Here is a 27,554-nt window from a genome sequence, read left to right as displayed (position 1 = left end):
GTGAATGAGTACTAGTAGTTGGACCTGGTGTTGTTCTTGACAAACCTGATGCTGGAGTCCTGGCTTCAGTTCATGACTTTGCAAACTAGATAAATTCTCTCTGTCTCTCCTCTCTTTCTCAATCTCTTATTTCTTTCACTGTACAAGCTTTGTTCTCCTTTCTCTCTTATTTTGGTGGGAAGTTTTTCCTCAACAATCCCCTGATGTGGCAATTTTCCTTTTTAATTGTCTTTCTCTGCGACGTCGTCCCTATAAATGACTTCTCCTTGCCACATCATAAGAAACATGCCAGCTATGCAACTCTATTTAAATTAGTAATGGAAAAAGTGATGGCAATGGCTCAAATGAACAATTTTTATATAGTCAGGGATGGCATTGCAAAGGTTGGGGACCCAAATAATTTTTTGCCCAAATCTCAAGGACTAATTAAAATAATCAAGCCATACACACACATGCACACATTGATGATCCAAATCATTGAATGTGATCACCTATCTCTAAGCTACTTATATATAAAAAATCATGCGGTTTGAAGGCCCCTACCTTATGCATTATGTGGTCAAAAATTGGACAGTTTAATTAACACCAACCAATGCATGTTTTTTGACCTCTTCATCAATTGGCTAGGGCTAGCCAAATCACATAATTTTTGGTGTATAAGCAGTTTAGAGGTAGTAGGTCATATTCAATTGCTCGGATACATACATATATAGACAATGTGAAATCATGTATGCTTTTCATGTTAAGAGAGAAAAAAGAATCAAGTTACTATGTCACATGAGCAGATGTATGGTTGATGATCACGTACTTTCTGCTGTTAACTCATTTGCTTTTAGCCTTGCCCAAGGTTGACCAATAGCTTATGTATCAGCTGCAACCAAGATGTAACAGAATGTAGTATTAATTATGCTCTGATTGATGTTGTGAAACTTATATCAGCTGAGCAGGCCTAAACCAGTCCATATCTCCAGATGTTTTCCCATTTTATCTTATACTAATGGTACCAGATTGCATTAAGCTGGTTCATATTTTTTGGTTGATGAATAACAAATTGAATTGAAATTTTCACATGATATTTCTGAGCCACAAAGTTTTCATGCTATTTTATCTTCTAAATAGTGTACTTGGATATTCCCAACTTCGGTTTTTTGATGGGTTGGACGCTTAGACAGTCAGGCCACTTCATGACAGTAACACTTTATTCCTACTTTTGGTGCTTTTATAATAAATTTAACAAGTTTAGCATAACAATTTTAATCATTGGCAATATTTTTTTTTTGGACTTAAGAAAAAAATAGGTCCAGCTCATTATTCATTGTATATATGTAGCAATCCATATTTACAGATGCATACGTAAGATGTGGACATGTCTCCCTGTTTGATGTTAAAAGGTTTTCGAACTCTTTTAAACACTTGGATTCTTGCACCCATATCATGTGTCTGAGTAACATTGCCTTTAAGCTTTGGAACAATATTTTTTTGTACACAAGTGCTTAGGAATATCTTATTTGGGAATCATATTAGGGGGCTGTTTGGTTTTTCAGTTTTGCAGAAAAGAAAAAATTGATGATGCAACCTAAAATGAAGTGAACCGAAGCCAAACATTTTTTTGGTTGCTTTATACACATTAGTTTGGAGGACAGATGAAGTTTTTCAAATCCATAGAATGCCCAAGGTCCGAAAGATCATCATTTCTTCTAGCTTGAGTTGCTGATTTGACACTCGTAATAGTCAGGGACTCCTCAGAGTATTTCTTCTTACAAAATCTCAATCTTTTTGTTGCAATCTTATCTTTGATCCAATTTCTCTTGTGATATATTTTTAATATTGGAACATATCCTAGCTGACTGCAAAATTGGCCAGATGGAGGGGTTTGAAGTTTTGGTTCGCCATTTGCAGAATGATTTATATGCTCTGCATGGATTATGTGACAAATTGGGCGCACTTGGAGCTTTATATTCTTCATTTTCTTTTTGTGGATTTAGTCAGCATATTTAAAATCCTACTGATGTACAATAGATGAATGAAATGTTATTTTATGACCTCTTGATATTGTATTTATTACTCTCTCTCTCTCTCTCTCTCTCTCTCTCTCTGTACATTTACAATTTTGCAACTTGCAGTGGAAGCTGTCCATTACATTGCAAGAGTTGAAATATGCAGAGGAAATTATTTATTACATGGCAACCATATGTCATTTATATATATTTCTGTGAAATGATTGTGCTTGACTAACTAATGTTTATGCACTATACATGATCGGCTAACCTTGCTTACTAATGTTTCTGTTTGTTTATTGATATGTCATTTTCTTTCTGCAATCAATTCTTTGTAATAAAAAATTTCCTGGAAATGCAAATAAGGATTAGGCTCCAATTAAATTGTTGCACAAGATGTACTAAAGAGTTGCTACTTTCAGTAAACAAGATGATGAATTATCATATACCTAATAGTATTAATCTTGTATGGAATAGGGATTATGTGGGGAGGTGCTTTTAGGGTGTTATGTCACCGATGCATTCTCAGTAACTTCAGGAAAGATCTAATAAACTAGATACAACACCTGATATTTTTTTCCTTTTCTTCTTTTTAATGAACATGAAAAGGAGGATATGAGAATTTGAAAAGGATGTGCATAAACCTAAGATTGATAGAGGAAGGAATCAGGATTCTGGAGAAGGTTTTGGGGCTAATGGAGAAAGCAGTCGGGAACCGAATAAAATGGTATGGCCCGCAAGTAAAATACTTGGAGCAGATTTTGTTAGGAGAGGTGCTTGAGTCTATGGGGAAAATCTATAAAGAGGAGGTGGAGACACGAGCTGACATGGATAGAACTTGTGGTGAAAGATACAGAAAATTATGCGATTCAACCAAGCATAGTGCTTTACAGAACTGACTAGTGATTATGAAATCCAGATGTGATGCAGTGCATAGACCTTCTCGATATCTCTGGCATCATTAGATGAGTATATGTGTGCTGGTGATAGCTTAAATGCCCTGCCATTGTTCATAGAAGTTATCACCTTGTTATCGGAATTGGATATGATTTTTATCAATTAACTCATAGAAATCATTTTTGGATTCTCAAGCATTTTTTTTCTTCTGCCAGATGTTTGAGGAGTATGTAGCCTGTGACGTGGTCCTTACTATTCCAGGTAAAATGTTATGAGCTTTTATGTAAATTTTTTTATACAATAGCTTTGTTATTATACTGCTTTGATAAATTATTCTTTTTAATAAGTTTTGTTGCATATTTTTCAGAAGTTCCTATGACATCAATAACTACTAATTGCTGCTGCTTAGAATTCCCATTAGCACATCCAAAGTTCATGTTATAGGCTTTTTAGGTATTGAAATTATAGGCTTTTTAGGTATTGAACTAATTATTTTGTTATTACTTATTACTATTTATCTTAAGCACCTGTATAACATGTTTAAGTTGTCATTAGCTTGTTAGGCTGTCTCTCCCATTTCATTTTGGTGAAAGAGTACCCTTATTGTTGGCTTCCTATCTTTTCTAAGCATTGACAGGAGGACTTTCGTTCCATGTTATTTACTTCGGAAAACAAAATCTGGAAGAGGCAAAAGGTTGGTTAGTTTTAATCAGCTTGCCTTCGCTGATGACTCCATATTGTTTATGGTTGGACAGGTCCCACCATGACAATATGCTTGTAAATAGTGGTTGTCATGGAGGTGATGCTTTGCAATTGGGAAAGCCAAAATTGAAAACAAATTGACCAAGAGAAACACTATCCTTAAGATGGGAAAACATCAGCATTAAACAACCAAATTGTATATAGACCATATGGCCATAAGAAATACAAACAAAGACAGCCCAAACAATGTTTAATCTTGTGGAGATAAACTAAAGAGAACTTCTTTCAGTGAACCCATGAACCCACGTCTGTTAGTCTGCAGTATGCTTGTGAATTAAAGAAATTAAATAAAGGAAAGAGCTATTGCTGTTTGGGTAGCAATTAGGAGGTGAAAGGTCTGATTTGTTGTGGGATCTTAACATGACTAAGAACTTCTAGCTGAAAATATCTATGAGAACTATGTCAAAGTTAGGCCCAACAAGAGGGAAAGAAAGGTAGCTAGGTCCGTAGAATGATGATTATAATTTACAAGAAAGAGGAGATGAAAACTTACCACAAGATAGATAAAATCCACTCCCTATTCTTCATTGACACACACACATGAGATGGATGAATCATGGTCCTGGATCAAATTTAATTAGAGGAAAACTTTGTTGGGATAAGTCAGCCCATTTTCTGATGGAAGAAATGAAAGAAATTTAAGTTGTGTTTGTCCGGCAAAGGAGAGGCACACATATAGGTAGGGGAGGGGTTGAGTTTGGAGTTTAGGTGGTTGCCATCCTTCCTGATTGCTCCTTTCAATCTAAGCAGAGTCCAGCCGTGGGCCTAGAATAAAATTTCATAGGGATTTGTTCTCACTTAATGTAGCCATGTGAGTGTCATTTGGAAACTAATGAACTGAGTGTGCAAAGCCCCAAATTATGACAAATGGCATATTCAGATGCCATGATAAATATCAACCACATTTGCAATAATGCCATTGTTTGTACTTTCGAGGGTCAATTTGTCCAAAATTCTTGAATCATTTCTTCAGTGAAATGTTTCTTCTCATACTACCAGCAATTTGGATAAACTATTCCGGTGCAGATAGAACAGGCATAAAATAAGTCAAAAGACTTAACAGAATTAAGTTCAGAGGGACTGCTTTACCACCCAGTGTCAGAATTGACCTGTGATATATGTACATTTCTTTGGGTTTAAATCTTTACGGCATGAAGCTTAATTTCTTCTGCTCAACTTTCCTAAGTTCAAGTGTTAGAAAAAAACAAGATATATATTTTAGAGAGTTACTGTGGCATCCATACATTTTTCAAATCCTTGCAGGAATAACCTGTAGAGAATTTGCATTTATTAATTATAATGCTATTATTTCAAAGATGTAGAATCATGGAATGCTGTACCATCCTGTACTGCCTCATACTGTCCGTACCGTATCAATCTTATACCGGTATGTTGTACCGAAGCATACCGACATTACCGTACAGTACCGAACTGCATATCGATATTAAACAGAATTTCACCGGTACGGGGTCCAATTCCGGTATGGCAAACCTTGTGTAGAATAATAATTAGGTTAAATGCTTTTGTTGCTGAATCTCTACTGTACAAAACATAAATGTACCTGTGGCAAGATGACTATGTTTCACCTTGGAGTCCCAAAACTCTTCTGTAACAAATAACCTTTTTGTCAATCATTCCCAGCTTTGCTTTTAGAGGAAAGGTATTCATCTCATTTTTGAAAGATATACTTGAAAATCTTCTTTAGTTATTTTGTCCTTTGTCTCCAATACCTTATGCATTTCAAAGAATAATCTTTAATGACGAAAAGTGTAAAGAAACCTTGAGCCACCCCCAGTATCCTGCATCTAGGACCTTTTTCAAGCTTGTGATGAGATTCGTGGTCGTAGCCCAACCTCTCCTTTCCCTTGTCCTTGGATATAGAACCAAGGTTTGGAAAATAAACGGTATTTCAGTACAAGACTCCCATAGTGTGGCATATCAGGGGCTTCTTGTACCACACTGTACCATGGTATTCCAAACGTTCATAACTCATATGATTCCATGACCAGTACTGCATGGAGGCTCCTTGAATGATGGAGCATGTGAACCCCAATGTGCTGGTGATCTTCCCTCACATAGGATGAGTATATATGTTAGGTGATAGGGCATATGTGGTAAACATCCTATACTAATCAAAACAATCTACTGCTGCCTTGTCATTGCACTCCATTGCACTCTAAAGGTTAAGCATGATCACCATCTCCTAAGCTAATAGGGATTTGTAATAAGTTTCTCAACCTGTGTCTTCAGTCAAATATTAGAGCAAGATAGAGACCAATCCTTTGAAGGCCTTATCTTTGATACTTGTATACTCTGAATTTTTAGATTAGATCTGAGAACATTAGGATAAGGTGTAGAGGACCTGCACAACAGTAAAGCGATGACACTCTAGAGGTGAAGAGCAAGTCTCGTGCTGAAGGAATCCAAGCAAAAGTTGAAAGAAAAGGAATAAAATGGAAGAAGAATGAACAATCTGGAATGTTTATAATCTCTGCAATACTAAACTGATGCAACCTCCAATTCAAATGAGAGATTACAGCGAGATAAAATGGTCCAATCTGATTTCAGATTTGAATATCAGGCAGAATTGATATATCCAAACAGTGGGAAAAAAGAGAGAGGAAAGCCATGGAGAATAGAGAGTAGAAAGGAGGATAAACAGGAAAAAGAGTGGAAGAGGATAGGAAAGAAGGCCCCAAAAAAAATAAAATCACATATACCACTTCTTTCCAGCCGCACACAGATCTATCTTAATAATTTCAATCAACCAATTTTCCTTTTTCCGGTAGGACTCCAAAAGGAAATAAACATGACTCAAACGACTTGTAAAACACCTAAAACACCAGCTGTTCTGCAATTTAACTACCAATAAGACTCCTAAAAGAGAATGGAAGCCAAAGTACTGAGTAAGGACCTCAAACTGACCCGTATTCTGTTCAGTGTGCCGTAGCGTGAGTAGCAGCTAGGGTACTTTTGGGCTTGTTTTGGTTTGAACATCTTAGGACTGCCTTATATTCCCTTTGATGTTGTCGCATGCCTCGCTTCTATCTTTTTCTTTGTGCTAAAAATCGAAATGCCCCCCAGTGAAGCCACTAGGGCAATCATTTTATCTTTCCGTAATTATTTAACGTGATTGTTATTTTAGCCTTGACGATAGGGGATTTGGAAAAGGAAATGTTAAAGAATTTCAACTGGAGTAACTGCATCCACTCCCTTGATTTTTGCATAACTCATTTTAATCTCCAAAACACAATTTGACCTGCACAGTGAGACCTCAATCTTCGCTGTATGGGTTCTAGCACATTTTAGCCAACCTTCATTCTGTTCAAAGTTTGAGTTAAAGTGGGCTTGGGGACACATTTAGGACCAGACAGTGATTACTTCTAGATACTTCTTATGATCATCTTTTCAAAATTGGAAAAACTTGAAATGAGTTATGAATCCCTAAGGAATTCAGAGACCTAAAGTGGAGGAGGTTTCATCACAAACTGATAAAGCATTGTATCTTCCAGGAAGCTTGTGTTATATTAGTCTTTAATTTAATCTTTAGCAGTAACATAACATTCATCAATTTGGGCCATAGAGCTAATGTCTTTCTCTTCTGAAAAGGAGTGGGATACGTCTGTTTTTATGAGGGCACCAAACTTAACTGACAACAGCAATTGAGAAGCAGCAGCATTTGAAGTTGAAAACAGTTAGAGAAAATAAATCCTGAAACTTCGTAACCAACCACTCCTAGTACCATCCTCATTCTTGCATCAATTCTGACAAGATATCCAGCTCTTTGGTTACTCACTAGTTGCAGATAGTAGCATGCTCTGTATGAGTACAGTGATCGGACATATAGATTATTTGTTGAAATAAATAAATTTCATTATCTTGATTTCCATGGTGAATCTAAACATTTTTGGATGTTTGTGAAGGCCTTTTCTATTGTAAATCTAAGACTACTGCTCCCACCTTTTTCCGTCTCCTGAAAAAGCAGGAAAGCACCCTTTTAGTGATGTGGGCTTGTCACTTTAGGGTATGTTTGTTTGCTTGGAAAAGCTATTGGAGAGCTGAAGTTTTGGGAAAATTTGAGTTTCCAAGTGTCAGATTATGGGAAAACTAAAGCAATACATAGATAATGGTTTTCATTTTCCCACTACCAGGAAACATCAAAGAAAATTTTCTCTAAATCCTTTGCATGCTTGGCAACAGGGGAGACACTGCCCTCTCGGATCCTAAATCCCTTGCTCTTCTTCTCATGTCCAATCTTATCCCCAGAAAAAGCCCATCTTTCCCCAGATGACCCATGAAGGAGCTCTGGCGCCAACATTTTCTGAAGCTCTCTGTTCATGTGCTACTCTATTATTTGCTTATTACTTCAGTTAACATATATGATTTGGTTCTTTATCTGCATTGCAGTCGTGAAAATGTCACGAATCTTTTTATTTTTGTTATTTTTAACTCGAGTATATATTATTTATACCAACACTTATTTCCTCTGACACTAAAGCTGATGCAAGATGTTGGTTTTTCTTTTTTTCAAAAGGTGAAAAATGGGCCATCCTCAGCAAAGGTAAAATCAGGCAGCCACCTTCGCAGTAGGAAGCTGGTTGAATCTTCTTATAGCGGGGATTCACTTTTTTGTAATGGAACAGTGTTACCGATTGCTCTCTCTTGCTTGTTCCTCAACTTCCGTAAACTGAGTTGATTGTTGGGCATATTGTATCCTTTGTGTTTCTTAGATTCCAACAACTTGTCTCAAGGATTTCCGTGCTTCTTTATGGAGTAATTTATGCTGCTGCAGTTGTTCTATCCATCTAACTACCATGCTCTGCTTCTCACGGTTTGCCCTCTCATCTCACATAAATGCCATCAAACGTATTTCGTGATTCTTTTATAGTATCAGTCCTCCCTTTAATTTATTAGGAGAGTGTCCTTCGAACCGTTGCACCTGTGAATGCCTTTCGCTTTAAATGCTCTGTGTGCTTTACATGCCCATGGCTACTGGAGTCTATGAGATGTGGTTAAACCACTTCTAAGTTGATGTGGATTGAATTGAAGGCGCATGTCAGTGTCCCTGCAACTGCACCTTGGCACCATCCAACTAACACATGCACAGATTCATTTACCATTTTACTATCTCAAAATTCAAGTCTTGTATTGTGTAGTAATTATCGAAAGAATCCATCAAGCTGTGTACAAACGAACAGAGGCAAGATATCCCAGCAAAATTACACCCTGATCCAGACTTTACCCTCTACACCATGTGGTCGCATACACAAAATAAACTGGACGAGATAATATCATCAATTCATCATTGTAAGCAATCCACCTCGATACGTGTTGGGTTAGCTGGTGACCACACTTCAATTAGCTATGTCTGGGCGTTAGACTTTCAGTTCCAAGGAGAACCTGCATCAGGCAACTTGCAACTTTAGACATACATCACACCAACTAAATCATGAAATTTTATGCACTTTGTCCTGGGAATGCAGTGGCATGGAGCTTGACAAGTGCATCCCTCCAGAGTTTTGTTATCTAACAGATAGAACAAGACTCATAAAATTTGATCTCAAGTGTTTGGTATAATTATTTAAACACTAGTTTATGCGCATATAATGAGAGTCCCCAAAGTTGTTCCAACAATTGTGATAATTTAAGAGTCGTAGGCCTTTGCTAGATGATGCTTTGGATAGCAGTATGTGAACTTGTCATGAAATGCTAACATAATTAAAATTGGACATTGCAACCTTCCGCATATGGGAATTGCAAATGCATGCAAGAGTATGCATTCACAAATTGTACTAATTGGTAGCAATCTGTGAGCCAACCCATGAATCTGACCTAGGAGAGGTGGGGCTGGTTTTTACATAAATAGATTTGTATCACAAATAGATCAACTTTGACTAATCTGTGCGTTAAATTTATAAGGTTTAGAATCCTCAGAGATCTTAGTTGGTTTGATATACTTAATTACTAGGTCAAGTCTATGAAATTATCATCCAACCTACTTGAGACCCATTTAACTAACAATGGTTAAGATTAAAAGTTTGGAATGTTCTTCCAAAAAAAAAAAAAGTTTGGATTGTTGAAGTTGGTAATCCATGAACCAAGCCACTAACTTGGCACAAAAATTGACCCAAGATGATCAAGCTTAGGTCGTGTACAGGGTTGGTTAATAAATATATTAATTTAAATTTAGATTTCTAACTTATTTAATAAATGGATTGAAGTTGATGTTTTCCTAATACCTGCCTTTCAACTTCACGCACACCTGACACCAACTGACCTACTGCCACCTTTAGATGGATATCAAACAGATTCATGCAAATAAAAAAAAAAAATGAATAAAAGGACACGCTGAACATCAAGCTGATTTATTTAAAAAAACTACAATAAATTATAGCTTATTACATCCGACAAGAAGGAACCAACTTGTTAACTATGGTGTGCTCTAGTGATCACATCCGTATGTTTAGCAACTAGGAATACTGGTTTTGAATCTTGAATAGGGTCTCCAATAAAAAATCTACATACAAGTGATTATAGTATGAGTGGGTATCCCTTCCTAAGAACAAGAGGAAAAAAAGATATAATTATAACGACAACATCATCATGGAACAATGACACAAAATTTTGTATTTGAAAATTATAAAATGATGTCAGAAACATTTGTCAGAAAATTGCACCATTTAATAAGGCTTTTAATTAAAATAAAGGGCATAAAATCATGATCCTAAAATTTAAAAGCATTTAAGGTGCGTTGAAATTGTTTATGTATTGCTTGTTGTTTCTCTCTCATTCTAAGCCTTTCACAAATAAATATATGAAATCTTATTATTTTTATAATACTTAATTATTCGTCTTGATGAAATATTTTTAGAAAAAAAAAAAAAAAAACTTCACCAAATATCTTTTACCGGAAAGTCTTTGAGTGTGGAATTTGTGACGTAGCAATGCTCTCAAGATTGACTAAATCTAGCCCTTCTAAATTCTACTCTCTTTTTTTTTTTTTTCATGAAATATGACGAAGAAATAGCGAGACTGGCTGAAAGGCTCACCGGCTCAGATCGGTGGACAACCGGAGGCGGGGGACACAAAATCGACGGCTCGATGATCTCCGTGATCACGGATCACGAGGACGGCGGCCGTGGAGGCGTCGGTGGTCTGGTGGGCTCCTCCGTGGTGGTCTTTCCGGGGGAGCCGCCAGCTTGAGCTGGAGCCGAGCGAAGGTGCGCCGATATCCTTCGCTCTTTGGAGGGGCGGTAGGAAGTGGCCTCGTCCTCCGCCGTGGCACGAGCCGGAGACCATGGCGCCCGAACTGGAGCCAGAGCCAACGCGACGTAGCTCGGTGGGGACGAGAAGATGGGACCCTCCTGCGATAAGGCGTCAGGAAATCTTGACCGTGAGATTGGGATTTAGGGAGAAATATATGCGGAGGATTCGTAAACATGGGGAAGTTTAGGTTTATTGGTATTGGTTTCAAAGCATCGTTTTTAACGATCAAAAACAAAACTAAATTTCCATACTCCATTCTTGAATTTTTCACAAAATACATTTCAACTAACAGTTAACAGAACAAAAATGAATATATAAGATTTTGATCCCTCGAGATAATAAAGTGAAGAAATTTGTGGAAGAATAAGAGAATAAACCGTCAAATACAAATCCAAGGAAAAAATTAAGCTTCTCCACTACCCATTGTGTCACCCCAGTTAAAATATTTATATTTCAATTAAAGTATAGATTGATAAATAAAAGAAATGCAATTTAAATTAACTTCCTTCTGTTTTCGAGCGATCATATAGGCTCAAAATCATGAGCGTCTACCTTAAAAAAAAAAAAAAAAGAAAGAAAGAAAAGCGAAAGACACATTCCCACCATGTTGAAAGAAAACACTGATTGCTTCCTCTAATGATTTGTATTTTATTTTTGTTAATTTTGTAGTGATAAAATTTTTAGAGAGGAAGGACGGCTACCTGAGAAGCGAGCTCCGTAGCGTTCTCCCGCATCCGCTTCAAGAATCCATTACCGCTCCGGCTGGACGATGACTCCTCGCTCGTGGAAGAGCTCGCCGCCACCGCCGGCGTCGGCGACGACCACGGTACTACCTGGTTCTCTCCCTCCTCCTCCTCTGTTTCCTCCTCTGACTCCTCTTCCTCGTCCTCTATTTCTTCTTCTTCTTCTTCCGCCACTTCTCCATATCCACCTCCTCCTTCTCCTTCCTCTTCTTCTCCTCCACCGGGTTCATCGCAACCTATAACCGGCGGCTGCTTCCCTCCAGCGAGGAGGCGGCTGCAGCGGTCGCAGATGGAGACGGTGGGGCCGAGGCGGGCACCGGCGGCTCGCCAAGGCGTGGGGGATTGGCAGGTGCGGCAGAGGAGGGTGCGGGAGTGGCGGGCGACAAGGAAGTTGGCGGCATGGACTCTGGCGTCGCACTCCCAGCACAGACTCGCCTGGTCCGACTCGCAGTACATCCTCGCTGCCCGCTCGCACAGCTCGCATCGCTTCATCTCTCTCTCTCTCTCTCTTCCTCTGCTTTTCCTTCTTCTTTGCAGTCTTTGGGAACAGGAAAAATATTAGTAGGTGTCAATTGCGCTATTTATACTAAACCTCCACCTCTTTACCGCGCTCTACTCCAATTCTTAATTTGGAAACTGAAGTATTACTGCGGTATGCTTGGGTTTTTCAAATGTCAAACTTTGTGCGCTTATTTTCTATTCAATTTTAAAAAATATAAAAATATATTAATAATTATATACTTCAAAAAAAATTATAAAATAATAAGTGAAAAAATTATAAATGCTCGGATGAATTAGCCTCTACTTCCAGGTATTTAAGATATTGTCAACTTTGATCTTTAATTTATGGCACAGGATCTTATAATTTTAGCTTTCAAAAGATGCTTCACCAAGAGAAAATATTCCATCTCATGTAAACTAAAATTTCTTTTGACTCACAATTAATATGGGACTAAATGTATCATTTTTTTTAACCATAATAAATTTTAAAATAAAAAATTGAAATATCATTAATTTTAAAATATGGATAAAATTTTTCTCCGCAAACGACATTTTTAGCATGATTAAACCATACAATACTGTGATTTTGTTGTGAGACCAAATGCACAGTTAATATTAATTTTTAAAACTTCTGTCAAAAAAATTTTTTTTTTTTAAATTATATATATATATTGTTTAAATTAAATATACCACCATGTTATTAGTTAAAGGGTTCAACATTGTTAAATTACAATCATCGTGACATAAAAAAAATATAGGCACAATTGTTTTTTCTAATAAAGTTAAAATATTCATTATAATAATATCAATTATGCATATTATATTGTAGATTTCATGTACTTGCACCTAGGCCTGGATGGTGGTAAGTCGACGAGAAGGTGCACTTGATGTAAGTCGCATGAAGTGGGCAACTTCATCTTATCCAATAGCTTTCGCTTGGATTTTTATTCCCTGGATCTCCTTTGGAGGACACGTTTCTATTTTTCGGTCCTCTAAACTCCCCGCAGGCTCTTGACGACTTTAGACTCGCTTCCCCGTCAAGCTTTGGATATTTTCCCGTCATCGATTACGTGGCATCAGCTTTCTCTCGTTCCTACGTGGCGTGATTTCCACCACTCGATGCTTAGACACACGTGACGAGCAGCTGCCGCCAGATCTATGTGGTAGATAAGGATTTAAAAATATATCATTCTTTTTCTTCATAATAAATAATATACAAATGTTTAGAAATAATAAAAGTTGAAAAATTATGCGGCTGGAAAACGCCGTCCCTTGCGGCGCGAGCAGCGCCACAATCGGAGCATTCGCGGATGATCTGATCTCCAGGGTTGCCGACGTAAATATACCACGCGAAGCTTCCACGTGGAGCCCCATTTGCGCTGCCTCCACCTCTCAGGCCATACCGGTGTAGATCTTTTTGTGATCAGATTACCTGAAGGTAAGCTTAGCATAGCGATGGCCATGCCTATATTTTTAAATGAAATATCCATAATATAACTCTAAGTATTAAAAAAAAATGCCAACGAACTGAACTAATATCTAATAGGTTATGCTAACCAACTAACTTCAAAACAAGTTTAACCTTGTTTCCATGAAAGGGGTATTGGTGGATGACTGGGATTTACAGAAAATTATATGTATGTATGTATGAGGTGTTGTTACCAAAAAAACATTTGTATATATATATATATATATATACGGGGTGCTGCATTGGTTTGGAAACTAATTTGCTGGTTGGATCTTGTAATGGAACTCTTCTGTTATGTATATAGTAGAGCAGTATGTGTATGTATATCCTCAAGAGTGGACTGTCTTGAATTGCTTGAGAGTGGACCATAATCAGCCAAATATCCTTTAAAATGGATATTTTTTTGAGAGTGGACTGTCTTGAGTTGCTGGACCATTGAATTACGGTAAGTCTCTTTCAATTTACATCCATCCAGTGACCTTCCTCAACCGCTTTTAGTTCCACCTTTGGAACTGATACAACGGCTGAGGGCTTGGATGCCACATGAATAAAGTTTTGCTTGAATGGCCCCCCCTTAGAATAGATATTTCTTTCCTAGAGAGTGGACTGTATTAAATAACTGATCCATTGAATTCGATTATAGTGAGACACTTTCAATTTATACCAACGCAAAGGCCTTCCCAAACTACTCCAAGTTCCATTATTGGCACTGATACAAAAGCTAAGGGCTTGGATGTTGAATGAATAAGCTTTGCCTGAATGGTTGCTTATGGATCTAGCATGTTAAATTTCTCAATATTCCGTAGCTTAAAAAGATTAATCCAGGATCCATAGGCTATTTTGAAAACCTTCTCAAACTACTGCACCAATGCACCAGTCAACCCAAGCCTTTACCATTGCACCGAGTCATGGCCTCTCATTGGTCCATCATTTAGTTCTTAAAAAAATCATGGGATTAGCAGACTTCTTTAGAAAACCAGAAATAAAGCATGGGGACCCAATGGGGTCGAGAAAACGAACGGTCGGTCTTGCTTCTTATACAAGGAGCAATTTCCAGCCACGAATATCAGAGGGATCTCGATCATGAGGTCCAGAGGGTGCCAGAAATAAAGATCCACCTGCTCCCAAGTCCGATACTGTCACACGTGTCGGTCCCCGGCCTTCGGAGAGGGGGACCGTCAGATTGCCGTTGGACGGTACAAAGACGTCGCGCCCATAGTTATGCGGTTGGTGGGCGGGAGGAAAACGAATGGCGGAGATCGCACCGAAGCCGTACGAGATAGGGATGGATCAGCGGACCAGGGCACATGAGGGTGGACCATTTTATTTAAACTGTACCACAGTCTGGATGTGGCCCAAAATGGACCAGAGAGAGCGGGTTGGGTGCATGCACGAAGAGAACTCGGTGAAGAGTGCGTCTGGGGTAGCTCTCACGGGTCCATGCTGCCAGAGAATACATGCAGATGTGGATGATATGGAGCATGGATGGGCATGTAAAGTTAGCATGGGTAGTAGATCAGGTGGGTCACCCACTGGGGCCCACTAAAGTTTGCCAGAGCCTTAGATGTTGGATTTGAAATCCGCCAATAATGACAAATAATATACATTTTATGCTAAAACAAAAGAATACAGGATGTTGATAGGTTGAATTGAAGATAAGATATTATATCTGATCTGCAACAGTTGAAATCATTAACTATTGGTGCTTTTGGAAGAAAAGATAGAGATGAACGAGATGGCCTCATCCCTTGGAACAAGCTTTTGCAACCAGAGGTTGTTCAACAGAAATTTTACCATAGATTATCAAATGGCCATGATCACCTGGATAAAGCCATTGTTGTCCCTCGTCGTACCATTTTGTCCAAGGGCCATAGGTGTTATCATGGCCTAGATTTTTTCATAAAAAGTTGCTATAATGGACTTCTAGTGTGTCGCCAACAACATCTTTAGTGGAAACAAGTGCCTGCCCTTCTGTTGATGAGATTGCTATTCAATTGAAATGCATCGTAATGGTATGATTTTTTTGTTCTCTTTATGGCATAGTAAGATTTTACATTCACAAGTAAAATAGCACTGGAGCTTTATGAGGTAAATTATATTTTTAATTGAATACACTAATGTGGCCATGTACTACACCTATCAGCTTGTCTCCTTCATGTGGATCAATCACAGAGACAAGCATATGATGAGTGGCATTTATAGAAAGAAAATGAGGTAATTAGCATAATGTTCAGCACCTTGGTTTATAAGGTGCAGGATGTAATTTCTTGTTTATGGGAGCTGTCCAAATCTTTCATGTCAAAGAAGGTTCTATACCAAAAAAAAAAACGGTTCCATAGCTATACCATATATAAAAAGGTAAAGATATAGCATCTTATCTCGAGACATGCCAGTGATGAATGTCGCGTCTACCGATTATTCTTTTCATGATTTTGAAACATTTAAAAAGAGGAAATAATATTACACATGCAATTTACTCTTAGAGAGCCAACAAACATAAATTATAAGGAGATGGTTAAAAAACAACACCCAACATGTCATTATTATCTAAAAAAGATGATTTTTTCATGATCTTTGATAGACTAAACCATTCCAAATTACTTCTAAGATAGTGCATGATAATCATATAACATGCTTATCTTTGAAAAAAAAAAAAAAATCATATAAGGTGGCATTTGAATCTATCAGTTATTGTAACTTAGATTAGACTAAAGATGGAACGCTAATGTTGCTCTCAAGGAGTCAAGGAAGTTACAGCTATGTCCGGCTTACTCAACTACTTTGAGAAATAGAATTTTCATGATAAGCATGGTTTCTAAATTGGCTGTCTAAGCTTGAGATCTACCATTGCAATTTTTCTCGTATCTTCTATGTGAAAAATCATACAATTTATTCGAGAAAATCCATAATATTATTGTAGTTGATCTTTTCTCAGGAAAAAAATTTATATAATCAACTTATAAGGAAGGAAGAAAAAAAAAAAAATTCTTGAGCACAACTACATTTCTTGGACTGGGAGAGCCTGTTGTTAGCCAATCATGGCCGTTTGTGCTTGGCACAATGGTTGTGATTGAGCAGGCCTACCATAGTACATGGTGATACACCATGTGGATGCTGCTCGATCATGATTATTGCACCAAACATTAATGGCCTGATTGGCTAACAAGCCTTTTCAGTCTCAGAATTGGACCGGAAAGGAGCCAGACTCATGAAAGTGGATTTTATAAATTAATTTTTTCTTGAGCCATTTGGGTTTTAACAAGTGTCTAATGTGAAAAGAGGAATATTAAAGTGGATTTGTATATGTTTGAATTCTTGCTTCTTATGCTATGTAGCAAGAGCGGATTGGTGCAACTTGCGCATTTTGTTGTCAACGTGGATTTAGCTGATAACCATGAGTTTGCTACATTAGTTAGTGTTTTCCTCGTAAGTTTTTTATGTGAACAAAACACGCATCTTGAAAAAAAATTTCTATTAAAAAATGTTGCCCAGAAAGGCTAGTGATCTGTTTTTGAAGCTATACACTGGTGATTTTGAGTTTAGACTAAAACATGAACTTTGTCGTCAAAGTTCTATATGATCCAAGGCATTTCCATGCCATTCCCATTTCAGGATCTTTGGAGGAGAGGTGGGAAAGATACAACACTCGTTATAAAGATCCAAGGCATCTTACTCGGAACAAAAATCATATAGAGCGGACACCAGGGAAAGAAATATGGAGCAAACTTCTCACTTTGCCATGCTTCATCTAATACCAATCTTAAAAAAGAAACTAAAGTTAAAGACGACTCCTATTAATAGAGTTGTAAGTCCCACCATTAAAAAAGGCACAGTAATTCTTCATTTCTATAATGTATTTTTTGCCGATACATATTATATGGCTAGATAATATACATCAAATAAAATAATTATTAAATTAATATACATCTTTAAATAAATCAATATACAGTTTTCAAAACATGAGATTTACCAATACATAATACACGGACCAGTGATATATATTTATAAAAGTAATCATGTGCCAACCCAATACGCATCTTCTTGCAAACTGATATATTATTTTCGGAACATCATATTCACTGATATATATACTATATAATTAGATGGTACACAGTTGTCGACTTTCTAATATATCTATAGTCTTTTTTACTTCATACTAAATAGTGATTCAATACGTAGTATATCTAAGTAAAAAAGCATGTTTTAAAAATGGTATATTATCTTGAGGTGCATATTAGATCGTTGTTTGATGTCTGTTAAAAAAACTTATAATATATTTCAAATTGCCTGTCCATGAGTACATATTAGTGAACAAGTTGTTTCAAAAACTATATAGCAATCCGCTTGTAAATATGTATTGAATCTCTAGATGATTAATTTATTATATATCATGGCCATGCATCATGTATCGTTGAATTTTATATTTTAAAAATTATATATTAATTTATTTAGAAGTATATATTGACTTATTTGATGATTAATTTGCTTGATGTGTATCATCTAATCATATAGCATATATTGATAAAAAATATATTTTGAAAATAAGGAAGAAAGAGAATACTATATTTGTTATTTCTAATCATGAGAGTATGGGACTGATGACTCTGTTGGTAGGAGAGTCTTTGGCTTTTAGGTTCTCTTTAAGATTGGTACCAGAGAAGAAACGATAGAAAAAGGAAGCTTAGTCTCATATTTTCCTCCTTAGTTTCTATCTTATATGATTTTTGTTCTCCTACTGACTTGTTGGTGCGTCTGGAGCAAAGTCGAAATCTAAAAGTAAGAGCCAATGGTCCAGTCAATGCATGTAACTTCCAACTTAGATTTAGTCATTCTAAAGATTAGAATTCTCTAGTTCCAATTTGGACCAGAGAGAGCCTGTCTTCCTATCATGACCGTCATTGATCGGCACAATATCTATGATTAGATGAGACCATATGAGGTAATGCACTACTAGTAGGCTTCACAACCATCATTGCAATTACACATAGACGACTGTAATTGGAAATCAAGATTGGAGAATATTCAAATCTTGAGTCTAAATTTTGATATAAACGGTGGCTTTGTTTAACAATGTTAAGTATATGGTTAGGTAGTTACTTACATCATACCCATACTGAGATTATGATCTAAAGGATAAACACATCAAAGAAAGTGTAGACCGAGTGAACGTGGCATAGACTGAGGAGATGAGAGCTATGGGCGTAGGAGGAGACTTTTTTATGAAGTGGAAGCTAAGGAGTAGCTAACTAGTACATTTTATTACTTAATTCGACAAGGAATAGTAGTCCTATCTAGAATCTGAGAATAGCGGAAGAAAAGTAATTGTCCTATATAGTAGGCTACACAGCACCAACTATCATGTAATTATATCTGCCTTGCTACTACCTAGAACATGACAAGAGTGAGATACTTGTACCTGTCTTATCATTGCTCATATTCATTATCTAAAACATGAAAGAAGCGGTACAAGTGCTCGGAATATAGGAGTAGTAAAAGGAGGATAAATAGCATCCAGACAATAGTGACCCCCGTAACGTAAATTAATAAAGATAAATATCAAAAATCAAATAGTAACACCTATCCGTGTAGTTATTGAAAGCCATTTATAACTATCTTGTAATTTTTTTAAAAAATAAATCTTTTGACTAATCAACCAAATCAATTTATCTTCAAATCCGAATTATCTTTTACTTTTGGAACTCAATGTTTTAGTTTCTTAATAGCATTCTAATTTATTATTGACATTCTAATTTATCATTGACAGTAGTAGTAGAATATTTTATAGGCCAATGTACATAGTTTATAGTTTTTTTTTTTTTTTTTTTCTGTTCTTGATAGATATTGTGACGACAACGAAAATCTTTGAAGGTCAAGCCAACTAGATTCATGCTACTACCATTATCTTTCTCTTATTTTCTTTTAGTTAATTTGACATTAGTGGTATGCTCGTGCATTTATCCAATCTAGTTATTAGACTTATTATCATTCTCTGCTAAGAAACAAGTATTTGTAATATCGCCATCGATGGAAAAGAGAGAGCAAACAACCGTCATCAAATTATACTTTACCACAATACTCCCCATTAATGCTAAAAGAGATTTAGATGCAACTACGGTAGCACTATTCCAATTAATACATTTGCTTTTGACTAAGTAGGTGTTAATTGTCTATGCATGTTTTTTTGAGTTAGATGCTTTGAACTAATCTTTCTTCTATATCTTAATGGAGATATGTTGGCTATTAGGAACATCACATGCTAAATCTCCGGCAATCCAACAAGTTATCTAGGTTTGTCATGTGACATTTTTTGTTTCCCAATAACACCATTCCATTTTTCTTTTTTATTCTCCTTACATTTAGAAAAGATTGTAGGCATTCTATACATTCCAAAAATAAGAATTTAGTTTGAAGTTCTTTCTTTCTTAATTTATTATTATGATTTTTTAAAGAGTAGGGAGAGAGAGGCCCAAGCTTTCTGCCTAGAATATTATTCTTTTTGAGTGAAACATGCCTAGAATATTGGTAAAGATTAAAACAAACAAGAAAGAAGATTGTGCAAGAAATAGCAGCTAAAAGAGGGAATAGAAAAACTCAAAAACAGGAAAAAGGAAACACCAGAGGCACAAAGGAAACTTCTCAGCCCACAGGTAACATGTTCCAAGCCACTTTGAGCTTGACCATTCAGCTCGCCAGCATCTCAGCATGGGCTTGCATGTCTTGGATGGGAAAGCGAGTGGACCCGTTCACGGGCCAAAGGGGGTCAAGATCGGGTCGAGCTTTGGCCGAAGGTAGACTTGGGCCCAACCACGCTCAACTTTAGGTCCTATCTATGAGGCCTAAACCCAACCCTCACTTAGGCCTTGGAGCTTTGCGCTGGATCTTGGACGGTCTGATCCTATTTTCAATTTTAAAAATATTAAAAATACTTAAAAAATTTACTATATTGTAAACATGAACAATTAATATTACCATGTCTATTATCTTATAACTTCAAATATCAGTACGTCAAATATAAACAACAATATCAGAGAGAAAAAAAAATTCCGATGGAGTTGGCTACAGGCTGGGCTGCACTCCCGAAGCCCAAGCTTGGTTAGTTTATTATGGGCCATTTTTCAAAGCTCAGCCTGGACTGTCAGGCCTAAAATCTTGGGCCAACCTTATCCATACAGTTTTGTGCGTAAGCGGGCGACGCAGACAACTCAGCCCATGAGCAGGTCGAAAATTTTTTGTGCACCATTTACGATGATTGCGGACGAAATTTTTTTTTTTTTTTCATATATCACATTCCGACCCATACCTGAGCCAATCACGGTACCACACCGCCCACCGTGCACAAAAAATTTCTCATTTGTAGCTTTAGAGCTAGTTTATATTCTTAAAGGTTAATAGCTTTTTTTTTTAAGGCCGCATATAACGTGTACGTATAGTTTACTGTTATTGATACTCTCATAAGTTCATTTTCTCTCACAGAATTATTTAGAAATTCAAATGTGATGTGCATCACCAAACCTGACACCTCAGGGTTTTTTACAAGCATACCTTTTTTTTTCCCGAGCCCACATCTGCTCTTATATTTTTATTTATTTTTTTGGTTACATGGTCTCATGTCTTTATTGATAGTGACTAGCACCATCGTGTACGTATAGTTTATATTCTTAAAGGTTAATAGCTTTTTTTTAAGGCCGCATAACGTGTACGTATAGTTTACTGTTATTGATACTTTTATAAGTTCATTTTCTCTCACAGAATTATTTAGAAATTCAAATGTGATGTGCATCACCAAACCTGACACCTCAGGGTTTTTTACAAGCATACCTTTTTTTTTCCCGAGCCCACATCTGCTCTTATATTTTTATTTATTTTTTTGGTTACATGGTCTTATGTCTTTATTGATAGTGACTAGCAAGCACTATCCTTTTGAGAGGGAAATAAGAAGAAGAAGAAGAAAATGGATCCAGACCAGACAAATGAAGCATAGATAGAACTAGTCTTTATTGATAGTCTATAATTTATTTCCTGCGCGGGCGAAGCCCAACAGATCTCCTTAACCACTCGGACATATCGACGAATGCTCTAGCGTTGCTGTACCGAAGTGCTCTCTAATTTCGTGAGACGATCGTCACCTTTCAGTTCTGGTATAATGGGAGCAAACAGACTGTTTATAAGTTTAGCCCATTGTATTTCTGGGAAAGTGATGGTAAGCATGCATCATTCAGAAAAGCTAAATATATTCACGCATGTAGGCAAAGATAATCCCCAAAAAGTGTAAGCCATACCTTACCCCTCTGAAATCAGACATGAATCATTTGAGACCCACATTAAGGAGTCCTGTTTGTGGTTCAAACTTTCAAAACCAAGCTTGCAACCCTCCTACTACTTGGCCTTGCCCAAGACTACAAGGACCTGAAGTATGTGATAGCCTCGGCAAGAAAATGGCCACAGTATACAATGCTCTTGGTTTGCCCAACAATCAATCTTAAGAGAAGGATGAGGATTGCTTTTTTTTGCAAGCATGGCATTACTGGGGCCAACCATGATGTAAAGATATGTAGAAATGAAAGATAAAAGAGGATAAAACATAAGTGAACAGAATTTCTGCGACAAACTTGTTATGTTACATAGAGATTAGAGATGACTGCAAGTCTACAACCAGTCAGTGGAGCCTAAACAACAAACGAGAAGGTTATCAGTCCACAAAAGACTTGAATGCCTGGAGAGCTTCTCCCAGAACCCTGTCAGACCCTTCCATCAGCTCTGGGCTCAATCTGACCATGAGCACACAGAACTCCTTCTGGTCTAGAGCCCCATCTCCATCCAAGTCCCCCTCCCTCACCATGCCCATGAGCTCCTCATCTCCTAAACCTTCCAGCCCCAATGCCACCGAGTTCCTCTTCAAGCTCTCAAAGGTGATGAGACCCCTTGCTGGATCCATCAACAGCTGAAAGCCTTTGCACAGCTCCTCCATCAGCCCCTCCGCTCCAAGCCGCTGAGCCATTGAAGGTAGAAAGTCTTCAAAGCTAAGGGAATCACTGGCCATGTTTCTTTCTGATGGAAATGAGAAGATGAGTGGAGTCTTAAATAAGAGATTTCAGGGACGGGGTATCTAAAGGAAGTTGCATGTATGGATGATGCCTTCCAGCAAAGGTACAGGTATAAGTGTAAGCTTTTGAAAGGTGGTTGCTTGTTTTGGTTCGAGGAGCTAAGTTTCCTGGCCATTGCTTCCAAATTGCGGACTTTTCCGGGAAGCTGCATGGGTATTTCCCAGGTTGAGTAGTCAATGACGCTCCGTAGGCCGACAAGTACCTAAATGTGTACTCTTCTTTTCTAAGCTACTTTATGCCTTGGGCCTAAAGTATGCCTAAATGGAAGAGATGGAGCACTGTACCTCATGGGTTCTGAGAAGCTAGATTGATGGGTGGAATTTGAACCTAGTTCTTAGATATCGTATTTAGGAGACTTTACCGACTTGATGAATCAATAGAGTTGAACATGATTTGGTAGAGTTGATTGTTCTGATTCAGACCGGTCCATTGAGAACATTGTAGAAATAAGTTAAAAATTGCAAGTCTAGCCCACTAAACTTGCAGCTGCCTCTAACCTAACTATATAATTGTCGCGTGGTCTCTTTTCATATGGGTCCACAACTTGAAAATAATAGACAAAAAAAAGGAAGAGCCCTGGCCGCTCACGAATTAGTTTCGGCCTTTGGGTCTTCACGACTACAAAGTCCTTTGCGGCGCGACAGAAGAAGAAGAAGAGAATGAAAAAAAAATTTGTGACATTATTATTTATGCAGTTGCCTTAAACCTAACTATATAATTGTTGCGTGGTCTCTTTTCAAATGGGGTCCACAATTTGAAAATAATAGACAAAAAAAAGGAAGAGCCCTGGTCGCTCACGAATTAGTTTCGGCCTTTGGGTCTTCACGACTACAAAGTCCTTTGCGGCGCGATAGAAGAAGAGGAGGAGGAGGAGGAGGAGGATGAGGAGGACGAGAATAAAAAAAAAATTTGTGATATTATTATTTATGATTATAATTTTTTTAATAAATTAGTATCAAAATAAAATTATTATTGATTAAATTTTTTTGTGTTGATTAAATAGAAGAACATATAAATGAAAGTATGCTTCAATTTATATATTTTTTTAATTATTCAATTTAGAGACTCCGAATAGAAAATTTATTATTCTGCAAAGATTTGTATGATCCTCCTAAAGGGGATAATGCCAAATCAAATAAAAAAACTCAACAAAAGTGGAAGAAAATAAATAGAAAGATAGTTGGATTAACAATAGATAGATAGTAGTATTTTTCATCATGTTTCTATGGAGACCAACACCCATAGTTTATGAAAAAAACTGGAGAGCCTCTATAAATGAAAGACCGCACAAAATAAAGCATTCACGATTAAAAAGCTTCTGAATATGAAGTATAAGAAAAAAAGTTCAGTTACTAAGCATCCGAGCGGATTTTAGGATGTAGTAAATTCGTTGGTTGCTATGAAGATAATGCTGGGTGATGAGTTGCAAGTATTATTATTACTTAATTCTTTATATGATAGTTGAAAAACTTTGATTATATCACTTAGTAATTCAACTCCTAATAATATGGTGATATCGAGAATTGTAAAGGATAGTATACTTAATGAGAAAATCAGAAGAAAAAATAGTCAAAGGCATTAGTTACAAAAAAGTGGGGAAGGAGTAAAATCAAAAATTTATAAAATTTTAATCACCATGATAAGTCAAGAAGGTCCAAATTAAGAAAAGAGATCAAATATTTTTATTGTAGCAAGCCACGATATATGAAAAAGAAGTATAGAAAATTTAAAAGAGAGTAATCAAGAGAGAGAGGTGAAAAAAAGAAAGAAAAAAAAGATATAACAGTAGTTGCATTTGATATTGATGTTGCCATTATTTATGATAATCATTCTATAAACCTTACACACCATAATTGTACTTATTAGGTTGTTGACTTAGGTATCTTTTATCATATTATTTTTTGTTGTGTCCAGCTCCCATACTTGAGGTCAGACATACGAGGTGGCTATGTATGTTAGAGGCATCTACAAAAAAGCTCTACCAGAGTATTTTCTAGTGAGAGTGGGAGTCGAGAGCTTACTTTCATGAGGTCCCCGCGCCCCTCTATTTTATAAAAGGAGAGTTGGAGCCGTGCACACCATGAAGTTTAGGCCGATCCCTAGTTGTCGCACATAGATTAGATTGACGGAAGTTACTTCCTTTTGGGGTGCGGCTCAATCATGGAGATATTCTTCCTTATTTGGATTTTTTTGAAATAGAGCTGAAATTGATTCTGTCAATGGAGCCTACTATGTGCAACAGGTGTAGGCCGATTTTGGTTGAGTTGAAAGTACCTCGAGTAGGTCGAGGAGCTAAAGATGGGGAGGCATACCAGCGGTTCATGGTGCAACAGGCATAGATCGGCTTTGCCCAAACTAGCCACTTTGGCTAGGCTGAGGTAAACAACTCGGTCGGGGATGAGGTCTGAATGGTCATCCACCATAGGGCTTTTGCCAGTTCCTCAGTCAACACCAAGAACATTCAGTCGAGGTCGAGGTGAGGTGGAGATCCACAACAGATACCCCCCACTCTCGAGCCCAAACTTGCAAGAGGTCGTTTGAAGATAGTATAGTTCTGAGGCCAAGGTCGATTTTATTGAGCTGCTGCTTGGATTTTTATTTGCTGACACATGTTAAAGATCGATATTGCTTGGTAAGTTAATTTTTCATCCGAGCCATCAAATTCTTGGATCTACGTGAGCATCACTATGGCCAATCGAATGCTGTCAATTGGCATTCATCAATGGTGGGAGATGAATCATCAGTAGATCAGAGCCATCCAAGCTTCTATAAATAGGCACAACTCCATTTGAATTTTACCTTCATTGCTTCACTGTTTTGAAGGGGGAGAAGGTGATTTACTTGGGCAATTTTTGGTGATCACCATCGATGACACAATTCTCCTCGGCCATAGCCGAGCTCTGTTTGTTGACCCTTGAACCGTGTCCCCAAACTTGCTCGACCGCACCTTTCCTTTTTGGTTAGTTTTCCATCTTCTACAAGATCTCAAGAATGAGTGCGTCGAGTTCATCTCCATCCACTTGGACCTCGGGCAATGACCTAGGAGATGTGGACCTTGCATCTAGTGTAAGTCGTTCTTAGGGTGAGCCCGAAGTGAGGGAAATGCCCGATTTTGGTCCTTTTCGGGTGGGTTCCATCCTCTCCTCAGAGGACTTAGATATTGTACGTCTGAAATATTAGCTCTCGACAAATTTGGGCTAGAGTTCACCAATCTCAAGGAGCGAGTAGCTCTTTTGCCTTAGGGTCGGATCGGCCTCTACGAAAAGTCCTTCAAGGCCGAACTTAGATTACCTTTTAATTTTTTGATCATAGAATTGTTAAATATATATGAAATAACCTCATGCTGTATAGTGCCAAACTCATGGCTTTTAATTATAGCCTTTCTAGCTCATTGCCTTCTCCTCGGGATGGAACTGACTACCCACCTCTTCAGGGCATGCTTCACATTGAAGAAGCACCCTAAGGAAGTTGGATGGTGGTACACATTGGTGGACAAACCTGGTACCATTCCAAAACTAGCCGTGGATCAATCTCTTGCGTGGGATCTTGGGTGTTAATCCAGTAAACTGGAGAAGAGACAAGAAGAAGTGCAGAAGCCTGATAGGATGGCGATGGGGGCAGCAAGGCAGCAAGTCTCAGACTGAGTCTGCTCACTTGGGATTGAGTCGACTCAAACTAAAACTAAATTGACTCACTTGCATGCCGGTTATAGATTTTCGAAACCCATATTTCTATCTGGCTACTTTCTCTGAGACATAATCAACTCACCTGAGATGAGTTGACTTATCTTGAAATTTAGTCAATCCAATCTCAGATTGAGCCGACTAACCTGCTGAAGCAGCTTCATCCTTACTGTCTTCATTCCTAATTTTTTGGAACCAATACCCTGAATCCTCTTATGGCCTCTCAAGGCTTGGGAGCACCACACCAACTCCTACAATATCCACCTTAGTGCTCCCAAGCCTTTGCACATCTGACAATATCCTCCTGCATGATCCCACTATCGCAGCATATCCTGACAGCCCCTTGTGCAAACATCGTTACCACCACCAACCTTCTTCAGCTTTTGAGCTCCCTTGGAGACCTTTGGGATGACCGCCTCTATAGCTGAAGACATTTGCTTACTCTTTGGCACCATTTTGAAACTTATTGTAGGCTCCCTTCTGCTTGACAACTGCACTTGTCTTGGACTTTCCTGAAGAGATTGCAACATTCCTATGCCGGCACTCGTTGTAATAGATGCTCCACCTGACACGGTCCCCTTAGAGTCATGCCTCTCCAATTGCACACTCCGCTCTACCCGACTCTGTGCAACTCTGGCGCTGGTGCTGGGATATTGCTCCTCCCCTTGCACTCCTCTGCTCTGAACTTGTACCAAAACTCTCTCCATCTATGAAGCCACCTCTGTCTGATGCTCCATCTGAATCTGAAGTCCACCTGATGCTGCAGAAGTCAATCCTATACCTGAGATCAACCATCCAATGCTATCCTGCTGGGCCTGCCACTATACATCGATCACCATCACTGCCCCTTCGGATCCTCTATATTTCACGGACCCCTTCGAAGCCATTTCGGACCCTCCGCACCCCATGGGCTCCTCTAAAACCAACAAGAGCTCGTCTGACTCTTCAGACTCAGCAACTGAATCTAGAAAATTCGAATCTTTTCTTTCTCCACCCTTGCACTTCTTCTAAAGTAGATACTCCTGATTAAAGTACCCTGTTTCACCATACTTGTAGCACCTAACCTCCTTGCTGCCTTTCTGAGACTATCTCTGCCCCACCTGCTCACTCTTTTGCTTCTCTTTTCTGAGCCT

General features: G+C 37.9%; 2 protein-coding genes and 1 pseudogene across 4 annotated transcripts in view; 1 reads left to right on the top strand and 2 right to left on the bottom strand.

Annotated features, from left to right (window-relative positions):
• LOC105034060 (universal stress protein PHOS32) overlaps nucleotides 1–8,460 on the top strand; it is a 24,851-nt gene extending 16,391 nt beyond the window's left edge. For 2 of the 3 annotated variants that reach the window (XM_019846865.3, XM_010909081.4), the window contains 2 exons: nucleotides 3,110–3,155; nucleotides 8,191–8,460. Coding sequence is in view for 2 of the 3 variants with exons in the window: in XM_010909081.4 (XP_010907383.1) it covers nucleotides 3,110–3,117 (8 nt within the window). In the remaining variant the exon portion in view is untranslated. Of the gene's footprint in view, nucleotides 1–1,544; nucleotides 2,016–3,109; nucleotides 3,156–8,190 lie in introns of those variants that run through there. The other variant, XM_029261494.2, reaches the window with a different exon arrangement.
• Nucleotides 8,461–9,990: 1,530 nt separating this feature from the next.
• LOC105034061 (uncharacterized) lies at nucleotides 9,991–12,246 on the bottom strand (annotated as a pseudogene).
• Nucleotides 12,247–21,829: 9,583 nt separating this feature from the next.
• LOC105034063 (calcium-binding protein KIC-like) lies at nucleotides 21,830–22,794 on the bottom strand. The gene has a single exon (XM_010909082.4). The coding sequence runs from the start codon at nucleotides 22,672–22,674 to the stop codon at nucleotides 22,324–22,326; it is 351 nt and encodes a 116-aa protein (XP_010907384.1). The 5' UTR covers nucleotides 22,675–22,794; the 3' UTR covers nucleotides 21,830–22,323.
• Between the last annotated feature and the right edge of the window lie 4,760 nt (nucleotides 22,795–27,554).

Source organism: Elaeis guineensis, chromosome 5, assembly GCF_000442705.2.
Source record: "Elaeis guineensis isolate ETL-2024a chromosome 5, EG11, whole genome shotgun sequence".
NCBI lineage: Eukaryota > Viridiplantae > Streptophyta > Magnoliopsida > Arecales > Arecaceae > Elaeis > Elaeis guineensis.
This window is presented reverse-complemented; position numbering and strand designations above follow the sequence as displayed.

Bases quoted from the DNA above. Each gene is read 5' to 3' on its own strand.
- LOC105034063 (XM_010909082.4), bottom strand. From the start codon at position 22,674: ATGGCCAGTGATTCCCTTAGCTTTGAAGACTTTCTACCTTCAATGGCT.